The following is a 19,802-nucleotide window of genomic DNA, read 5'->3' as shown; positions in this document are numbered from 1 at the left end:
TCCAGGAGAGGCAGAGGGCCTGGTGACGATGCCTGTAGGGATGTCTGGCGACATCGTGGACTGAACAGGGCCAGGGATGGACGTGTGGCTAGAGGAGATGGGTTCTGTCGTAGAGAAGTCAGTAGTCGTATCAGTGGGAACTCTGGAAAGGACGGTGATTTTCCCTGGGGCTGAGCTGTTCTGCTGGACGGTGCTGGGCTTCCTCAGTTCAGGAGTCAGAGAGGATGTGGAGTCTATCTCAGACATTGTAGTTTCTAAAGAGTGAGGCATTGATGTGGAAACACGGGTGTCCCTAGAGGTGGAAGGAGTAACCGTTGGAGACGTGATATTGGATGCCTCTGAGTCAGCTGGGGCAGAGGAATGTGCTTCATGTCCAGAACTTGGGTTGGCCCCATGGGTCGCAGCTGTGTTTTTGGAGGGCTGAATTGCATCTGTTCCTGTGGAGGCTTCAGAGGTGGACAGTATGTCAATGGTGGTGCTAGTCTCACTTGAAGGTGAGCTGGACACAGGTTCCACACTTGTACCCAATGTGTCTTTGGTCTTCCCCAGACCACGGGTGAGAAGTGAGTTCACAGGGGTAGGAGAGGGGGGCTCCTCGCTGGTAATGTGGATGGCTCAGGGGAGGGTGTTGTCATGGTAGATACAATCACTGGGGAAGATGGAGAGCCAGTTTCTTTCACAGAGGCAGGGCTTGTCCAAGACACATCCTCGAGAGCTCTGCTCCTGCGACTGGTCATCTCTGAGTGCGTAAAGCTCTGAGTCACAGTCGAGTGAATCTCTGCCCCTGAGGTGTTGGTTGTAGTGCCCATGGTAAGTGGGTTCTGGGATGTATCCTCAGTGGGACCTCTTTGGGTGGTCATGGTCACTTCTGCAGATTCTGTTGTCCCAGGAGAGGCAGAGGGCCTGGTGACGATGCCTGTAGGGATGTCTGGCGACATCGTGGACTGAACAGGGCCAGGGATGGACGTGTGGCTAGAGGAGATGGGTTCTGTCGTAGAGAAGTCAGTAGTCGTATCAGTGGGAACTCTGGAAAGGACGGGTGATTTTCCCTGGGGCTGAGCTGTTCTGCTGGACGGTGCTGGGCTTCCTCAGTTCAGGAGTCAGAGAGGATGTGGAGTCTATCTCAGACATTGTAGTTTCTAAAGAGTGAGGCATTGATGTGGAAACACGGGTGTCCCTAGAGGTGGAAGGAGTAACCGTTGGAGACGTGATACTTGGATGCCTCTGAGTCAGCTGGGGCAGAGGAATGTGCTTCATGTCCAGAACTTGGGTTGGCCCCATGGGTCGCAGCTGTGCTTTTGGAGGGCTGAATTGCATCTGTTCCTGTGGAGGCTTCAGAGGTGGACAGTATGTCAATGGTGGTGCTAGTCTCACTTGAAGGTGAGCTGGACACAGGTTCCACACTTGTACCCAATGTGTCTTTGGTCTTCCCCAGACCACGGGTGAGAAGTGAGTTCACAGGGGTAGGAGAGGAGGGGCTCCTCGCTGGTAATGTGGATGGCTCAGGGGAGGGTGTTGTCATGGTAGATACAATCACTGGGGAAGATGGAGAGCCAGTTTCTTTCACAGAGGCAGGGCTTGTCCAAGACACATCCTCGAGAGCTCTGCTCCTGCGAGGGGTCATCTCTGAGTGCGTAAAGCTCTGAGTCACAGTCGAGTGAATCTCTGCCCCTGAGGTGTTGGTTGTCGTGCCCATGGTAAGTGGGTTCTGGGATGTATCCTCAGTGGGACCTCTTTGGGTGGTCATGGTCACTTCTGCAGATTCTGTTGTCCCAGGAGAGGCAGAGGGCCTGGTGACGATGCCTGTAGGGATGTCTGGCGACATCGTGGACTGAACAGGGCCAGGGATGGACATGTGGCTAGAGGAGATGGGTTCTGTCGTAGAGAAGTCAGTAGTCGTATCAGTGGGAACTCTGGAAAGGACGGTGATTTTCCCTGGGGCTGAGCTGTTCTGCTGGACGGTGCTGGGCTTCCTCAGTTCAGGAGTCAGAGAGGATGTGGAGTCTATCTCAGACACTGTAGTTTCTAAAGAGTGAGGCATTGATGTGGAAACACGGGTGTCCCTAGAGGTGGAAGGAGTAACCGTTGGAGACGTGATACTGGATGCCTCTGAGTCAGCTGGGGCAGAGGAATGTGCTTCATGTCCAGAACTTGGGTTGGCCCCATGGGTCGCAGCTGTGCTTTTGGAGGGCTGAATTGCATCTGTTCCTGTGGAGGCTTCAGAGGTGGACAGTATGTCAATGGTGGTGCTAGTCTCACTTGAAGGTGAGCTGGACACAGGTTCCACACTTGTACCCAATGTGTCTTTGGTCTTCCCCAGACCACGGGTGAGAAGTGAGTTCACAGGGGTAGGAGAGGAGGGGCTCCTCGCTGGTAATGTGGATGGCTCAGGGGAGGGTGTTGTCATGGTAGATACAATCACTGGGGAAGATGGAGAGCCAGTTTCTTTCACAGAGGCAGGGCTTGTCCAAGACACATCCTCGAGAGCTCTGCTCCTGCGAGGGGTCATCTCTGAGTGCGTAAAGCTCTGAGTCACAGTCGAGTGAATCTCTGCCCCTGAGGTGTTGGTTGTAGTGCCCATGGTAAGTGGGTTCTGGGATGTATCCTCAGTGGGACCTCTTTGGGTGGTCATGGTCACTTCTGCAGATTCTGTTGTCCCAGGAGAGGCAGAGGGCCTGGTGACGATGCCTGTAGGGATGTCTGGCGACATCGTGGACTGAACAGGGCCAGGGATGGACGTGTGGCTAGAGGAGATGGGTTCTGTCGTAGAGAAGTCAGTAGTCGTATCAGTGGGAACTCTGGAAAGGACGGTGATTTTCCCTGGGGCTGAGCTGTTCTGCTGGACGGTGCTGGGCTTCCTCAGTTCAGGAGTCAGAGAGGATGTGGAGTCTATCTCAGACATTGTAGTTTCTAAAGAGTGAGGCATTGATGTGGAAACACGGGTGTCCCTAGAGGTGGAAGGAGTAACCGTTGGAGACGTGATACTGGATGCCTCTGAGTCAGCTGGGGCAGAGGAATGTGCTTCATGTCCAGAACTTGGGTTGGCCCCATGGGTCGCAGCTGTGCTTTTGGAGGGCTGAATTGCATCTGTTCCTGTGGAGGCTTCAGAGGTGGACAGTATGTCAATGGTGGTGCTAGTCTCACTTGAAGGTGAGCTGGACACAGGTTCCACACTTGTACCCAATGTGTCTTTGGTCTTCCCCAGACCACGGGTGAGAAGTGAGTTCACAGGGGTAGGAGAGGAGGGGCTCCTCGCTGGTAATGTGGATGGCTCAGGGGAGGGTGTTGTCATGGTAGATACAATCACTGGGGAAGATGGAGAGCCAGTTTCTTTCACAGAGGCAGGGCTTGTCCAAGACACATCCTCGAGAGCTCTGCTCCTGCGAGGGGTCATCTCTGAGTGCGTAAAGCTCTGAGTCACAGTCGAGTGAATCTCTGCCCCTGAGGTGTTGGTTGTAGTGCCCATGGTAAGTGGGTTCTGGGATGTATCCTCAGTGGGACCTCTTTGGGTGGTCATGGTCACTTCTGCAGATTCTGTTGTCCCAGGAGAGGCAGAGGGCCTGGTGACGATGCCTGTAGGGATGTCTGGCGACATCGTGGACTGAACAGGGCCAGGGATGGACGTGTGGCTAGAGGAGATGGGTTCTGTCGTAGAGAAGTCAGTAGTCGTATCAGTGGGAACTCTGGAAAGGACGGTGATTTTCCCTGGGGCTGAGCTGTTCTGCTGGACGGTGCTGGGCTTCCTCAGTTCAGGAGTCAGAGAGGATGTGGAGTCTATCTCAGACATTGTAGTTTCTAAAGAGTGAGGCATTGATGTGGAAACACGGGTGTCCCTAGAGGTGGAAGGAGTAACCGTTGGAGACGTGATACTGGATGCCTCTGAGTCAGCTGGGGCAGAGGAATGTGCTTCATGTCCAGAACTTGGGTTGGCCCCATGGGTCGCAGCTGTGCTTTTGGAGGGCTGAATTGCATCTGTTCCTGTGGAGGCTTCAGAGGTGGACAGTATGTCAATGGTGGTGCTAGTCTCACTTGAAGGTGAGCTGGACACAGGTTCCACACTTGTACCCAATGTGTCTTTGGTCTTCCCCAGACCACGGGTGAGAAGTGAGTTCACAGGGGTAGGAGAGGAGGGGCTCCTCGCTGGTAATGTGGATGGCTCAGGGGAGGGTGTTGTCATGGTAGATACAATCACTGGGGAAGATGGAGAGCCAGTTTCTTTCACAGAGGCAGGGCTTGTCCAAGACACATCCTCGAGAGCTCTGCTCCTGCGAGGGGTCATCTCTGAGTGCGTAAAGCTCTGAGTCACAGTCGAGTGAATCTCTGCCCCTGAGGTGTTGGTTGTAGTGCCCATGGTAAGTGGGTTCTGGGATGTATCCTCAGTGGGACCTCTTTGGGTGGTCATGGTCACTTCTGCAGATTCTGTTGTCCCAGGAGAGGCAGAGGGCCTGGTGACGATGCCTGTAGGGATGTCTGGCGACATCGTGGACTGAACAGGGCCAGGGATGGACGTGTGGCTAGAGGAGATGGGTTCTGTCGTAGACAAGTCAGTAGTCGTATCAGTGGGAACTCTGGAAAGGACGGTGATTTTCCCTGGGGCTGAGCTGTTCTGCTGGACGGTGCTGGGCTTCCTCAGTTCAGGAGTCAGAGAGGATGTGGAGTCTATCTCAGACATTGTAGTTTCTAAAGAGTGAGGCATTGATGTGGAAACACGGGTGTCCCTAGAGGTGGAAGGAGTAACCGTTGGAGACATGATACTGGATGCCTCTGAGTCAGCTGGGGCAGAGGAATGTGCTTCATGTCCAGAACTTGGGTTGGCCCCATGGGTCGCAGCTGTGCTTTTGGAGGGCTGAATTGCATCTGTTCCTGTGGAGGCTTCAGAGGTGGACAGTATGTCAATGGTGGTGCTAGTCTCACTTGAAGGTGAGCTGGACACAGGTTCCACACTTGTACCCAATGTGTCTTTGGTCTTCCCCAGACCACGGGTGAGAAGTGAGTTCACAGGGGTAGGAGAGGAGGGGCTCCTCGCTGGTAATGTGGATGGCTCAGGGGAGGGTGTTGTCATGGTAGATACAATCACTGGGGAAGATGGAGCGCCAGTTTCTTTCACAGAGGCAGGGCTTGTCCAAGACACATCCTCGAGAGCTCTGCTCCTGCGAGGGGTCATCTCTGAGTGCGTAAAGCTCTGAGTCACAGTCGAGTGAATCTCTGCCCCTGAGGTGTTGGTTGTAGTGCCCATGGTAAGTGGGTTCTGGGATGTATCCTCAGTGGGACCTCTTTGGGTGGTCATGGTCACTTCTGCAGATTCTGTTGTCCCAGGAGAGGCAGAGGGCCTGGTGACGATGCCTGTAGGGATGTCTGGCGACATCGTGGACTGAACAGGGCCAGGGATGGACGTGTGGCTAGAGGAGATGGGTTCTGTCGTAGACAAGTCAGTAGTCGTATCAGTGGGAACTCTGGAAAGGACGGTGATTTTCCCTGGGGCTGAGCTGTTCTGCTGGACGGTGCTGGGCTTCCTCAGTTCAGGAGTCAGAGAGGATGTGGAGTCTATCTCAGACATTGTAGTTTCTAAAGAGTGAGGCATTGATGTGGAAACACGGGTGTCCCTAGAGGTGGAAGGAGTAACCGTTGGAGACGTGATACTGGATGCCTCTGAGTCAGCTGGGGCAGAGGAATGTGCTTCATGTCCAGAACTTGGGTTGGCCCCATGGGTCGCAGCTGTGCTTTTGGAGGGCTGAATTGCATCTGTTCCTGTGGAGGCTTCAGAGGTGGACAGTATGTCAATGGTGGTGCTAGTCTCACTTGAAGGTGAGCTGGACACAGGTTCCACACTTGTACCCAATGTGTCTTTGGTCTTCCCCAGACCACGGGTGAGAAGTGAGTTCACAGGGGTAGGAGAGGAGGGGCTCCTCGCTGGTAATGTGGATGGCTCAGGGGAGGGTGTTGTCATGGTAGATACAATCACTGGGGAAGATGGAGAGCCAGTTTCTTTCACAGAGGCAGGGCTTGTCCAAGACACATCCTCGAGAGCTCTGCTCCTGCGAGGGGTCATCTCTGAGTGCGTAAAGCTCTGAGTCACAGTCGAGTGAATCTCTGCCCCTGAGGTGTTGGTTGTAGTGCCCATGGTAAGTGGGTTCTGGGATGTATCCTCAGTGGGACCTCTTTGGGTGGTCATGGTCACTTCTGCAGATTCTGTTGTCCCAGGAGAGGCAGAGGGCCTGGTGACGATGCCTGTAGGGATGTCTGGCGACATCGTGGACTGAACAGGGCCAGGGATGGACGTGTGGCTAGAGGAGATGGGTTCTGTCGTAGAGAAGTCAGTAGTCGTATCAGTGGGAACTCTGGAAAGGACGGTGATTTTCCCTGGGGCTGAGCTGTTCTGCTGGACGGTGCTGGGCTTCCTCAGTTCAGGAGTCAGAGAGGATGTGGAGTCTATCTCAGACATTGTAGTTTCTAAAGAGTGAGGCATTGATGTGGAAACACGGGTGTCCCTAGAGGTGGAAGGAGTAACCGTTGGAGACGTGATACTGGATGCCTCTGAGTCAGCTGGGGCAGAGGAATGTGCTTCATGTCCAGAACTTGGGTTGGCCCCATGGGTCGCAGCTGTGCTTTTGGAGGGCTGAATTGCATCTGTTCCTGTGGAGGCTTCAGAGGTGGACAGTATGTCAATGGTGGTGCTAGTCTCACTTGAAGGTGAGCTGGACACAGGTTCCACACTTGTACCCAATGTGTCTTTGGTCTTCCCCAGACCACGGGTGAGAAGTGAGTTCACAGGGGTAGGAGAGGAGGGGCTCCTCGCTGGTAATGTGGATGGCTCAGGGGAGGGTGTTGTCATGGTAGATACAATCACTGGGGAAGATGGAGAGCCAGTTTCTTTCACAGAGGCAGGGCTTGTCCAAGACACATCCTCGAGAGCTCTGCTCCTGCGAGGGGTCATCTCTGAGTGCGTAAAGCTCTGAGTCACAGTCGAGTGAATCTCTGCCCCTGAGGTGTTGGTTGTCGTGCCCATGGTAAGTGGGTTCTGGGATGTATCCTCAGTGGGACCTCTTTGGGTGGTCATGGTCACTTCTGCAGATTCTGTTGTCCCAGGAGAGGCAGAGGGCCTGGTGACGATGCCTGTAGGGATGTCTGGCGACATCGTGGACTGAACAGGGCCAGGGATGGACGTGTGGCTAGAGGAGATGGGTTCTGTCGTAGAGAAGTCAGTAGTCGTATCAGTGGGAACTCTGGAAAGGACGGTGATTTTCCCTGGGGCTGAGCTGTTCTGCTGGACGGTGCTGGGCTTCCTCAGTTCAGGAGTCAGAGAGGATGTGGAGTCTATCTCAGACACTGTAGTTTCTAAAGAGTGAGGCATTGATGTGGAAACACGGGTGTCCCTAGAGGTGGAAGGAGTAACCGTTGGAGACGTGATACTGGATGCCTCTGAGTCAGCTGGGGCAGAGGAATGTGCTTCATGTCCAGAACTTGGGTTGGCCCCATGGGTCGCAGCTGTGCTTTTGGAGGGCTGAATTGCATCTGTTCCTGTGGAGGCTTCAGAGGTGGACAGTATGTCAATGGTGGTGCTAGTCTCACTTGAAGGTGAGCTGGACACAGGTTCCACACTTGTACCCAATGTGTCTTTGGTCTTCCCCAGACCACGGGTGAGAAGTGAGTTCACAGGGGTAGGAGAGGAGGGGCTCCTCGCTGGTAATGTGGATGGCTCAGGGGAGGGTGTTGTCATGGTAGATACAATCACTGGGGAAGATGGAGAGCCAGTTTCTTTCACAGAGGCAGGGCTTGTCCAAGACACATCCTCGAGAGCTCTGCTCCTGCGAGGGTCATCTCTGAGTGCGTAAAGCTCTGAGTCACAGTCGAGTGAATCTCTGCCCCTGAGGTGTTGGTTGTAGTGCCCATGGTAAGTGGGTTCTGGGATGTATCCTCAGTGGGACCTCTTTGGGTGGTCATGGTCACTTCTGCAGATTCTGTTGTCCCAGGAGAGGCAGAGGGCCTGGTGACGATGCCTGTAGGGATGTCTGGCGACATCGTGGACTGAACAGGGCCAGGGATGGACGTGTGGCTAGAGGAGATGGGTTCTGTCGTAGAGAAGTCAGTAGTCGTATCAGTGGGAACTCTGGAAAGGACGGTGATTTTCCCTGGGGCTGAGCTGTTCTGCTGGACGGTGCTGGGCTTCCTCAGTTCAGGAGTCAGAGAGGATGTGGAGTCTATCTCAGACATTGTAGTTTCTAAAGAGTGAGGCATTGATGTGGAAACACGGGTGTCCCTAGAGGTGGAAGGAGTAACCGTTGGAGACGTGATATTGGATGCCTCTGAGTCAGCTGGGGCAGAGGAATGTGCTTCATGTCCAGAACTTGGGTTGGCCCCATGGGTCGCAGCTGTGCTTTTGGAGGGCTGAATTGCATCTGTTCCTGTGGAGGCTTCAGAGGTGGACAGTATGTCAATGGTGGTGCTAGTCTCACTTGAAGGTGAGCTGGACACAGGTTCCACACTTGTACCCAATGTGTCTTTGGTCTTCCCCAGACCACGGGTGAGAAGTGAGTTCACAGGGGTAGGAGAGGAGGGGCTCCTCGCTGGTAATGTGGATGGCTCAGGGGAGGGTGTTGTCATGGTAGATACAATCACTGGGGAAGATGGAGAGCCAGTTTCTTTCACAGAGGCAGGGCTTGTCCAAGACACATCCTCGAGACCTCTGCTCCTGCGAGTGGTCATCTCTGAGTGCGTAAAGCTCTGAGTCACAGTCGAGTGAATCTCTGCCCCTGAGGTGTTGGTTGTAGTGCCCATGGTAAGGGGGTTCTGGGATGTATCCTCAGTGGGACCTCTTTGGGTGGTCATGGTCACTTCTGCAGATTCTGTTGTCCCAGGAGAGGCAGAGGGCCTGGTGACGATGCCTGTAGGGATGTCTGGCGACATCGTGGACTGAACAGGGCCAGGGATGGACGTGTGGCTAGAGGAGATGGGTTCTGTCGTAGAGAAGTCAGTAGTCGTATCAGTGGGAACTCTGGAAAGGACGGTGATTTTCCCTGGGGCTGAGCTGTTCTGCTGGACGGTGCTGGGCTTCCTCAGTTCAGGAGTCAGAGAGGATGTGGAGTCTATCTCAGACATTGTAGTTTCTAAAGAGTGAGGCATTGATGTGGAAACACGGGTGTCCCTAGAGGTGGAAGGAGTAACCGTTGGAGACGTGATACTTGGATGCATCTGAGTCAGCTGGGGCAGAGGAATGTGCTTCATGTCCAGAACTTGGGTTGGCCCCATGGGTCGCAGCTGTGTTTTTGGAGGGCTGAATTGCATCTGTTCCTGTGGAGGCTTCAGAGGTGGACAGTATGTCAATGGTGGTGCTAGTCTCACTTGAAGGTGAGCTGGACACAGGTTCCACACTTGTACCCAATGTGTCTTTGGTCTTCCCCAGACCACGGGTGAGAAGTGAGTTCACAGGGGTAGGAGAGGAGGGGCTCCTCGCTGGTAATGTGGATGGCTCAGGGGAGGGTGTTGTCATGGTAGATACAATCACTGGGGAAGATGGAGAGCCAGTTTCTTTCACAGAGGCAGGGCTTGTCCAAGACACATCCTCGAGAGCTCTGCTCCTGCGACTGGTCATCTCTGAGTGCGTAAAGCTCTGAGTCACAGTCGAGTGAATCTCTGCCCCTGAGGTGTTGGTTGTAGTGCCCATGGTAAGTGGGTTCTGGGATGTATCCTCAGTGGGACCTCTTTGGGTGGTCATGGTCACTTCTGCAGATTCTGTTGTCCCAGGAGAGGCAGAGGGCCTGGTGACGATGCCTGTAGGGATGTCTGGCGACATCGTGGACTGAACAGGGCCAGGGATGGACGTGTGGCTAGAGGAGATGGGTTCTGTCGTAGAGAAGTCAGTAGTCGTATCAGTGGGAACTCTGGAAAGGACGGTGATTTTCCCTGGGGCTGAGCTGTTCTGCTGGACGGTGCTGGGCTTCCTCAGTTCAGGAGTCAGAGAGGATGTGGAGTCTATCTCAGACATTGTAGTTTCTAAAGAGTGAGGCATTGATGTGGAAACACGGGTGTCCCTAGAGGTGGAAGGAGTAACCGTTGGAGACGTGATATTGGATGCCTCTGAGTCAGCTGGGGCAGAGGAATGTGCTTCATGTCCAGAACTTGGGTTGGCCCCATGGGTCGCAGCTGTGTTTTTGGAGGGCTGAATTGCATCTGTTCCTGTGGAGGCTTCAGAGGTGGACAGTATGTCAATGGTGGTGCTAGTCTCACTTGAAGGTGAGCTGGACACAGGTTCCACACTTTTACCCAATCCGTCTTTGGTCTTCCCCAGACTATGGGTGAGAAATGAGGTCCCAGGTGTAGGAAAGGAGGGGCTCCTCGCTGGTAATGTGAATGGCTCAGCGGAGGGTGTTCTCATGGCAGGTGCAATCACTGGGGAAGATGGAGAACCAGTGTCTTTCACAGAGGCACGGCTTCGCCAAGACACATCCTCATCACCTCTGCTAATGGCAGTCATCAGCTTTGTTTGTAGAATTCTCTGAGTCACAGCTGCATGGATCCCTACCATGGATGTTTTGGGTGATGTGGTCCAGGGAAATATGTCCTGTGATGTCGCTGCAGGAGTACCTGTTTCAGTGGTCACAGTTTTTTCTGTTGATTTTGTCATTGTGGGGAAATTAAAAAGTTTTGTGATGGTTTCTGTAGCGTTTATTGCTGACATGGTGGAAATAGCAGGGCTTGGATTGAGTACACTACTAGAGGAGATGTCTTCTGTCCTTGTCACCTCAGTAATAGAACTAATGTTCACACCAGGAAGGATAATGTTTGGCTCTGTGGATGAGTTGGTTTCCTTGGAGGTGCTGGTTTCACTCAGTCCAAACATCAAGGAGGGACTTGTCTCAGTCTCAATTCTTGGAGTCTCAGAGTAGCTGGACTTTGGGGTGGAAACCGTGGTTTTCCCAATGGTGGTGGCTGTATTCATTGGAAATACGGCTTTGGATGGTTTTGAGTCAGTTGAGACAAAGGAATGTGATTCATGTTCATAAGTGGTGGTCCCCACATTGGTTATGGCTGTGTTTTGAGAAGTATCTCTACTTGAGCTTTTCCCCTGATAGGTGCTGGTATCCCTCAGTCCAGGGGTCAAGGAGGATATTGACTCTGTTGCAATCTTTGTAGTTTCGGAAGAGTCTGAAGTTGACGTGGAGACAGTGGTGTCCCTTATGGTAGAAGAGATAACCATTGGAGATGTGGCTTTGGATGGCTCTGTGTTGGCTGGGACTGTGAACTGTGATTTTTGTGCTGAACTAGTGATCCCTATATCGGTTACTGTTGAAGAATGAATTGTTTCTGTATCTGTGGTGGCTTCTGAAGTGGTCAGTATCTCATGCAAGACGTTGTTCACACTTTCAGGTGTACTGGTCACAGGTTCCAAGCTTGTGTCCAAAATTTCTGTGGTCTTTCTCAAGCCAGAGGTGAGAACTGAGGTCATGGAAACAGGAGAGAAGGTACTGTTCCCTTGTAATGTGAAAGGTGCAGGAGAAGGTGAGGATGTGGCAAGGATGGGTTCTAGGGAAGAGCGAGACCTGGTTTTTTCCACAGAGGCAGGGCTTGTCCAAGACACATCCTCAGGACCTCTGCTCCTGAGAGTGGTCATCTCTGAATGTGTAAAACTCTGAGTCACAGTCGAGTGAGTCCCTGCCCCAGAGACCTTGGTCGGTATGTCCAATGTAAGTGTGTCCTGTGATGTAGCCCCTGGGGGACCTGTTTGGGTGGTGATGGTCATTCCTGAAGATTCTGTCATGAACATGGATATAGAGGGGCTCGTTCTGCTTTCTGTAGGTGTGTTTGGAGAAGTTTTGAAGTGAGCAGGGCTTGGGATGGATATCCTGCTAGAGGAGGTAACTTGTGTCCTGGTGACCTCAGTAATAGCATCATTTGTGGACACATTGGAAATGACAGTGCTTGTCTCTGTAGCAGAGCTGGTCTCCTGGTAGGTACTTGTCTCCCTAAGTCCAGTATTCAGAGAGGACACTGACTCTCTCTCAATCTTTATAGTCTCAGATGAGCCAGACATTGCTGTGGGAGCAGTAATGTCCCACATGGTAGAGGAGGTAACCACTGAAGATGTAGCTTTGGATGGCTGTGTGTGGGCCAGGACAGGAGAATGTGATTCATGTCCACAACTGGTAGTCTCTACATGTGTCGTTGCTGTGTTTGTGGAAGGATGAATTGCTTCTATATCTGTGGTGACAAGCATCTCATCTGAGCTACTGCTCAAATTTGGGGGTAAACTGGTATCAGTTTCCAAACTTGTCCTCAACATGTCTCTGGTCTTCCCCAAGCCGAAGTTCTCAGGCAAGAGACCTGAGGTCACAGGTAGAGTGGAAGAGGTACTTTGCCCTTGTGATGTCAACAAAACATGAGAAGATGAGGTTGTGTCAGAGATAGGTGCTAGGGAAGAGGAAGATGTGGTTTCTCCCACAGAGGGAGGGTTTGTCCATGACACACCTTCAGGACCTTTGCTCATTTGAGTGGTTATCTTTGACTGTGGAAATCCCTGAGTCACAGCCAAGTAAGTCCCTGACAAGGAGGCTGTGGCTAATGTGTCCATGGTAGGTGCACCCAGTGATGTAGTCCCAGAAGGACCTGTTTGCATGGTGATGGTCATTCTTTCAGAGTCTATTATGTCAGGGAAGGTAGAGGGCCTGGTGGTGTCTGATGACCTTGTGGACTGAGCTAGATCTGGGCTGGAAATTCTGTCAGAGGTAGTGACTTCTGCCCCGGACACCCTAGTAATAGCAAAAGAACTTAGGGAATGGACACTGCTTACCTCTGTGGTTGAGTTGGTATCCATGTAAGTACTGGACTCCCTCAGTTCAGTGGTCAGGGGGTAATCAAGCTCTCTTCCAGCCCTTGTGGATTCTGGCCAGGTAGTTGTTGATGTGGAAACAATGGTATTCAGCATGATGGAGGTAGTATTCATTGGATATGTGCCCATCGATGACTCTGAGTGGGCTGGGACAGTGGAATGAAGATCATGTTCAGAATTTGAGGGCCATACTATTGTATCTACTGTGTTTGTAGATGGGTGAATTGCCCCTTTGTCTGTGGTAGGTTCAGAAGTGGCTATCCTCTCATATGTGCCATTTTTCCAATTTGGAAATGAAGTTGTCCCAGATTCCAAGCTTATGCCCAGTAGATCTGTGGTCTTTAATAAGCCTGGGGAGTCAGTAACCTCCTTGATGGTCCCTCCTGAGACAGAAGAGACATTTACCACCTCAGTGTTCAGAGATATGCTTGAGTTTGTTTCTTCTTCCCCCATCCAGGAATGAGATGTAGCTTTTGCCTCTGTTGTAGGAGTCCTTATCCCATTCACCTGGGGAATTGGATATGGAGTTCTTACTGTGTATGGGATTAAATCCAGAGTTGTTGCTTCTGGTCCAGACATATGCCCTGGATCTGCAGAAGCTGTGACGTGAAGCTGGGTAGAACTCTGCTCTACTTCTTTGCTAGCAAGATCTGGCCTCCCTGATAAAGTGACTTTAGAGCTATTTACCATTGTAACAGGTGTGACCTCACTTGTAATGTCCTCTATGGAGGAGGGCAGCTGTGAGGTAGTTGGGCTGATCATGTTCTCCAAAGGGAGTTCTGAAGGAGTTGTAACCTCCTGAAGAACTGAGGTAGAGGTTATGGCTGATGACACAGAACTCCCAGTGGCCCAGTCAAGAGTGGACAGAGAATCAGGCAGAGGAGTAGATGGGAGGATCTTTGGGATAGTCTTTGTATTTGGATGGTCCATAGAAGCCATTGAAACATGCAAGGCTTCTGTTTCTCTTCTACTGGGAGTCCAACTTGTGCTTAAAATGTCAGGAACTGAGGTGCTCATCTTCTCGACACCAGAAGTTGAGATGGGCATAGATGCAGTTGTGTCTAAAGGACTCAGTGTCCTTACACTTGTGCTGGCCTCTGTCTTTTCAACTGATGCAAAGGAGGATGGGACAGCTAGGCTGGTTCCAATGACAGTCACAAGGCCATGGGGGGTAGACACAGAGCCTGATTCAGTGCTTGACGCTATGGATGAAGTTGAGCTCATTGCAGAAATTGCTTTAGGAGAACCTGTGACTTCCAAGATTGAAGCCATGTCTGTGATAGTCCTGGGGCCTGATGTTGGGGCAGGAACAGCTGTGGATGACCAGGTGGGTGGGTGCTGTAGGGCAGATGTGCTGGTCTCTGTAGCCAGGGTGCTGTGCATGGTGCTCACACTTCCTTTTGGGTGGGGCATGGTAGTCAGGACTGAATTGGTTTCCACAGTGGTGATGGTGGTGGTGACAAGTGGAGTGGGAGCTATGGTTACCTCCATGTTGCTCACTCCTGCAGGATGTGAGGTCTGTGATAGTTGCCCAAGAGTAGAGGCAACATCACTAGTTACTACACTTGTGATGGTCGCCAGTGTCTTAGACCCCACGGAGGGGGATGTGACAGATGGTGAAGAGCTCATTTTTCCTCCTGAGGCATTGGTGATGCTGGTAATGTCTTGGCTTTCAGAGGTCAGAGATGCTAATGTGGTTTGTTCTACGGAGGTTTTAGGCAATGTGTCTTTGGCCTCAGGGGATTTACCAAGAATCAGGTTATTCCCAGTTGTCTGCTCTGACCATGGGCTAGCAGATGAATAAGCCTCACTCACAGATATACTTGCCTGTTGTTCATCTGTCATTGTATCTTTACTCAGAACAGTGGAAGGAATGACTGTGATGTTGACCCTTGTCTTGGTTATAAATTCAGATTTATCTGTCACTGAGCTCCTGGTTACCATCTGGGTTGTCACAGAGTCCGGGATGGCCACAGAGTCTTCAGGACCAGTGGAAGATGTGTTCAGAGAGACATGTGTGTCCACGGTGGTCCCTCCAGTGGAGCCAAGCCACATGGATAAATTCATTCCAGTTGTCCTTGGAATCAGAGTTGGGCTTCTTTGTGGACCAGTCCCTATGTTGCCTTTAGGATTTGACTCTCGGGAGACAGAGGACACTGTGCCCAATAACTTTTTGGTCCCTTCTGGAGTCCCAAGATGGGGGTTGGTCCAAACCTTAGATGGGGAGAGTGAGACCCATTCTGTAGTTGCTTTCCCTTTTGTTGGTGACTTGGCTGGTGTCATGAATCCTGTGGGCAGGTGAGGGAGGCTGATGTTGCCGCTCTCTATGGCTGTGGTCTGAAGTGTGACTGGTTCCACTGTGGTCTTCGTAGGGACAGTTGCTGTTGAAGTATTCCAAGAATTTCCCAGAGTGTACTTCATCTCTGGGCTGGTGCTGGGCTCCTTGGAGCTTATGATTTTGAAGGCTGTAGCCATTTCTGGGCTTCTTGTGGACATACCTGTGATTAGAAAGTGAGTTGGTAGGAGATATGCAAACGGTACAGGAGTCCTGATTGACAGTATCATTTGTTCCTTCCTGTGATTTCAACTCAAACTATTTCCTATTTCTCCAGAAAAGAAAATGTTAACCCTCTCATACCACATTTCAAGACTCTGGACACCAGGGAATATACTGACCATCTCCGAAGATGGATCAAAGTGTTAGGGTTAGTGGGGTGAGGGCTTTGACCCTCTTGTTTACTCAGGAGAAATTGTTACCTGGAACTCAGTGTACTACATACCCTACAAAGAAGGGCTCTTTGTACAAGGAAGGATGTGATGAACCTGGATTCTACCCATGCACGAGGCTTTCCCTACCCTATTTTACTTTTCTCCTTGGAGCCTGCCCTTGTGGAACCAGTTTCAGCTTATAACTTCGACCCTCCTCTAGGTGTCCCAAATCTTAGTTCACTGAAAAGCCACTTAAGGATTTATATTTGAGAAGCAACAGAATAGAAGGGTGATAAAATTCTTTTCCTTTGCCTTCAACCTCTTTCAAATTCATCTGCTCTCTGAACCCTTTTCCTATCCTTGAGGTAAAGGGCATGTAACTGCCACAGGGATAAGGAAAGCTCGACCTTCTAAGAGCACTCTTTTTCAAATTATCCTCACCAACTTGGCGTAGCCAAGGACCATGATCCCTTCCTCTACTGTAACAAAAGAAAACTGTATCACCTCAAGTCTGTCTGTGCCCTCCCTGTCAACACAAAATTCCAGTGAGGATCTCCGATTTAGAAAGATCCTTCACCCTGGTGCAAGAGAAAGTGTGGAGGGAACTGACCCTGTGGCATTTTCTCCTGCTGAATTGATTGGCTACTAATCATATAAATTACTAAGGTGAAGCAATAACAGTGTTCCGTTAATACAATCTCTAGGAAGAAGAATAACCAACATCTTTAGAGTGGCAAGAAGCCAAAGAAATCGATTTCAAACCTAGTCATTTTACTTCCTTAAACAATCCTATTTTTGACCCCAGGGATGAAGAGAGAGGACCCAAATGGGTCCTCTTAGACTTGAAGAAAATAGAGATGATGCTCGTACTTACCCACATTGATCATAGTCGTAAGAGAGGAGGGGTTACTGGTTGGCCAAGTGGTTCCTCCATGTCCTCCTTGACTCAGCTCCCTGGTGGTGATTGCCACAGACTCATCAGGGCCTGAAGTAAAAGACAGAGGTGTTACCTTTGCATTCCCTAAGAATACGGACCTATGAGGAACATACGCACTAGATACTGGCTTAGCAATGCCCTCATTTGTCTCTGGGAAGGCATTTAAAGAGTAACTGTCTTTTTTACATTAAATCAAACCCTCAGGATGGTCATAAGGGATGGAAAGCTTTTTGTTAATTATGGGGACTTCTGATCTGATTGGTCTCAACATATAAATTTTTAAAACTATCTGACTCCTTAGAACAAGTAGGGTCTTCATCACTCTATTATACCTTTATTCATTTTGAAATATTCATATATAACATGAGTTAAATCCAGCAAAATTGTCGTAGTTATTGAGGAGTCTGGCTCCTAGGTAAAAAGCTGTGTGTGATTTTTCAGGCCCAACCATAGGCAATTACCTCAAGGATATTAGCTTCAAATAGGAAATCTGTCCTCCCCACACCAGACTTTGTGCACAGCCAATACACTGAAGTTGCTCAAGACAGTTGCAGTCAAGGACTTGGGTCCCTCTTGACCAGCCATGCTCTTATGCATTCCTAGACCAGGAGCCTTCATTCCTAGGTCTCTTTATTTATTATTTTTTTTAATAGATCTTTATTGGAATATAATTGCTTCACAATACTGTGTTAGTTTCTGTTGTACAACGAAGCAAATCAGCCATATGCATATGCATGTCCCCATATCCCCTCCCTCTTCAGCCTCCCTCCCATCCTCCCTATCCCACCCCTCTAGGTCATCGAAAAGCACGAAGCCGATCTCCCTGTGCTATGCTGCTTCTTCCCACCAGCCAACTATTTTATATTCGGTAGTGTATATATGTCAATGCTACTCTTACTTCGCCCTAGCTTTGCCTTCCCAGCTTCATGTCCATTTTCTATGTCTACCTCTTTATTCCTGCCCTGCAACTAGGTTCATCAGTCCCATTTTTTTTTTTTTTAGATTCCATATATATGCGTTAGCATACGGTATTTGTTTTTCTCTTTCTGACTTACTTCACTCTGTATGACAGTCTCTAGGTCCATCCACCTCACTACAAATAATTCAATTTCGTTTCTTTTAATGGCTGAGTAATATTCCATTGTATATATGTACCACATCTTCTTTATCCATTCCTGTGTTGTTGGACATTCAGGTTGCTTCCATGTCCTGGCTATTGTAAATAGTGCTGCAATGAACATTGGGGTGCATGTATCTTTTTGAATTATGGTTTTCTCAGGGTATATGCCCAGTAGTGGAATTGCTGGGTCATATGGTAGTTCTATTTTTAGTTTTTTAAGGAACCTCCATACTGTTCTCCACAGTGGCTGTAACAGTTTACATTCCCACCAACAGTGCAGGAGGGTTCCCTTTCCACCACACCCTCTCCAGCATTTATTGTTTCTAGATTTTTTGAAAATGGCCATTCTGACCAGCGTGAAGTGATACCTCATTGTAGTTTTGATTTGCATTTCTCTAATAATTAGTGATGTTGAGCATCTTTTCATGTGCCTCTTGGCCATCTGTATGTCTTCCTTGGTGAAATGTCTATTTAGGTCTTCTGCCCATTTGTGGATTGGGTTGTTTGTTTTTTTGATATTGAGCTCCGTGAGCTGTTTGTATATTTTGGAGATTAATCCTTTGTCTGTTGTTTCATTTGCAAATATTTTCTCCCATTCTGAGGGTTGTCTTTTTGTCTTGTTTATGGTTTCCTATGCTGTGCAAAAGCTTTTTAGTTTAATTAAGTCCCATTTGTTTATTTTTGTTTTTATCCATTACTCTAGGAGGTGGGTCAAAAGAGATCTTGCTGTGGTTTATGTCAAACAGTGTTTTTCCTATGTTTTCCTCTAAGAGTTTTATAGTGTCTGGTCTTAGATTAAAACCTTGAATCCATTTGGAGTTTATTTTTGTGTATGGTGTTAGGGAGTGTTCTAATTTCATTCTTTTATATGTAGCTGTCCAGTTTTCCCAGCACCACATATTGAAGAGGCTGTTTTTTCTCCATTGTGTGATCTTGCCTCCTTTGTCGTAAATTAGGTGCCCATATGTGCATGGGTTTATCTCTGGGTATTCTATCCTGTAACACTGATCAATATTTCTGTTTTTGTGCCAGTACCATACTGTCTTGATTACTGTAGCTTTGTGGTATAGTTTGAAGTTGGGGAGCCTGAGTCCTCCAACTCCGTTTTTCTTTCTCAAGATTGCTATGGCTACTCGGGGTCTTTTGTGTTTCCATATGAATTGTAAAAATTTTTTTTCTAATTCTGTGGAGAATGCCATTGGTAATTTGATAGGGATTACATTGAATCTGTAGATTGCTTTGGGTAGTTTAATCATTTTCACAATATTGATTCTTCCAATCCAAAGAACATAGTATATTTCTCCATCTGTGTATGTCATCTTTGATTTCTTTCATCAGTGTTTTATAGTTCTCTGAGTACAAGTCTTTCACCTCCTTAGGAAGGTTTATTCCTAGGTATTTTATTCTTTTTGTTGCAATGGTAAATGAGAGTGTTTCCTTAATTTCTCTTTCTGATTTTTCATTGTTGGTGTATAGGAATGCCAGAGATTTCTGTGCATTAATTTTGTATCCTGCAACCTTACCAAATTCATTGATTTGTTCTAGTAGTTTTCTGGTGGCATCTTTAGGATTTTCTATGTATAGTATCATGTCATCAGCAAACAGTGACAGTTTTACTTCTTCTTTTCTGATTTGTATTCCTTTTATTTGCTTTTCTTCTCTGATTGCTGTGGCTAGGACTTCCAAAACAATGTTGAATAAGAGTGATGAGAGTGGATATCCTTGTCTTGTTCATGATCTTAGTGGAAATGTTTTCAGTTTTTCACCATTGAGTGTGATGCTTGCTGTAGGTTTGTTATATATGGCCTTTATTATGTTGAGGTAGGTTCCCCCTATGCCCATTTTCTGGAGAGTTTTTATCATAAATAGGTGTTGAATTTTCTCAAAAGCTTCTTCTGCATCTATTGAGATGATCATATGGTTTTTATTCCTTAGTTTGTTAATGTGGTGTATCACATTGATTGATTTGCATATATTGAAGAATCCTGGCATCCCTGGGATAAATCCCACTTGATCATGGTGTATGATCCTTTTAATGTGCTGTTGGATTCTGTTTGCTAGTATTTTTCTTTAAACATCTTTATTGGACTATAATTGCTTTACAATGGTGTGTTAGTTTCTGCTGTATAACAAAGTGAATTAGCTATATGTACACATATATCCCCACATACCCTCCCTCTTCCGTCTCCCTCCCACCCTCCCTATCCCACCCC

The 19,802-nt window shown here is 49.1% G+C and overlaps 1 protein-coding gene across 1 annotated transcript; it reads right to left on the bottom strand.

Annotated features, from left to right (window-relative positions):
* Nucleotides 1-1,177: 1,177 nt before the first annotated feature.
* On the bottom strand, nucleotides 1,178-16,419 carry LOC118892614 (mucin-16-like). The gene is made up of 4 exons (XM_036847356.1): nucleotides 16,407-16,419; nucleotides 10,706-11,469; nucleotides 4,336-7,789; nucleotides 1,178-4,209 (listed from the first exon to the last, which is right to left on the bottom strand). The coding sequence occupies exons 1-4, from the start codon at nucleotides 16,417-16,419 to the stop codon at nucleotides 1,178-1,180; spliced, it is 7,263 nt and encodes a 2,420-aa protein (XP_036703251.1).
* Nucleotides 16,420-19,802: the final 3,383 nt, after the last annotated feature.

This window comes from Balaenoptera musculus, chromosome 3 (genome assembly GCF_009873245.2).
Source record: "Balaenoptera musculus isolate JJ_BM4_2016_0621 chromosome 3, mBalMus1.pri.v3, whole genome shotgun sequence".
Classification (NCBI taxonomy): domain Eukaryota; kingdom Metazoa; phylum Chordata; class Mammalia; order Artiodactyla; family Balaenopteridae; genus Balaenoptera; species Balaenoptera musculus.
Note: the sequence above shows the minus strand (reverse complement) of the source record. Positions and strands in the feature narration are given on the sequence as shown.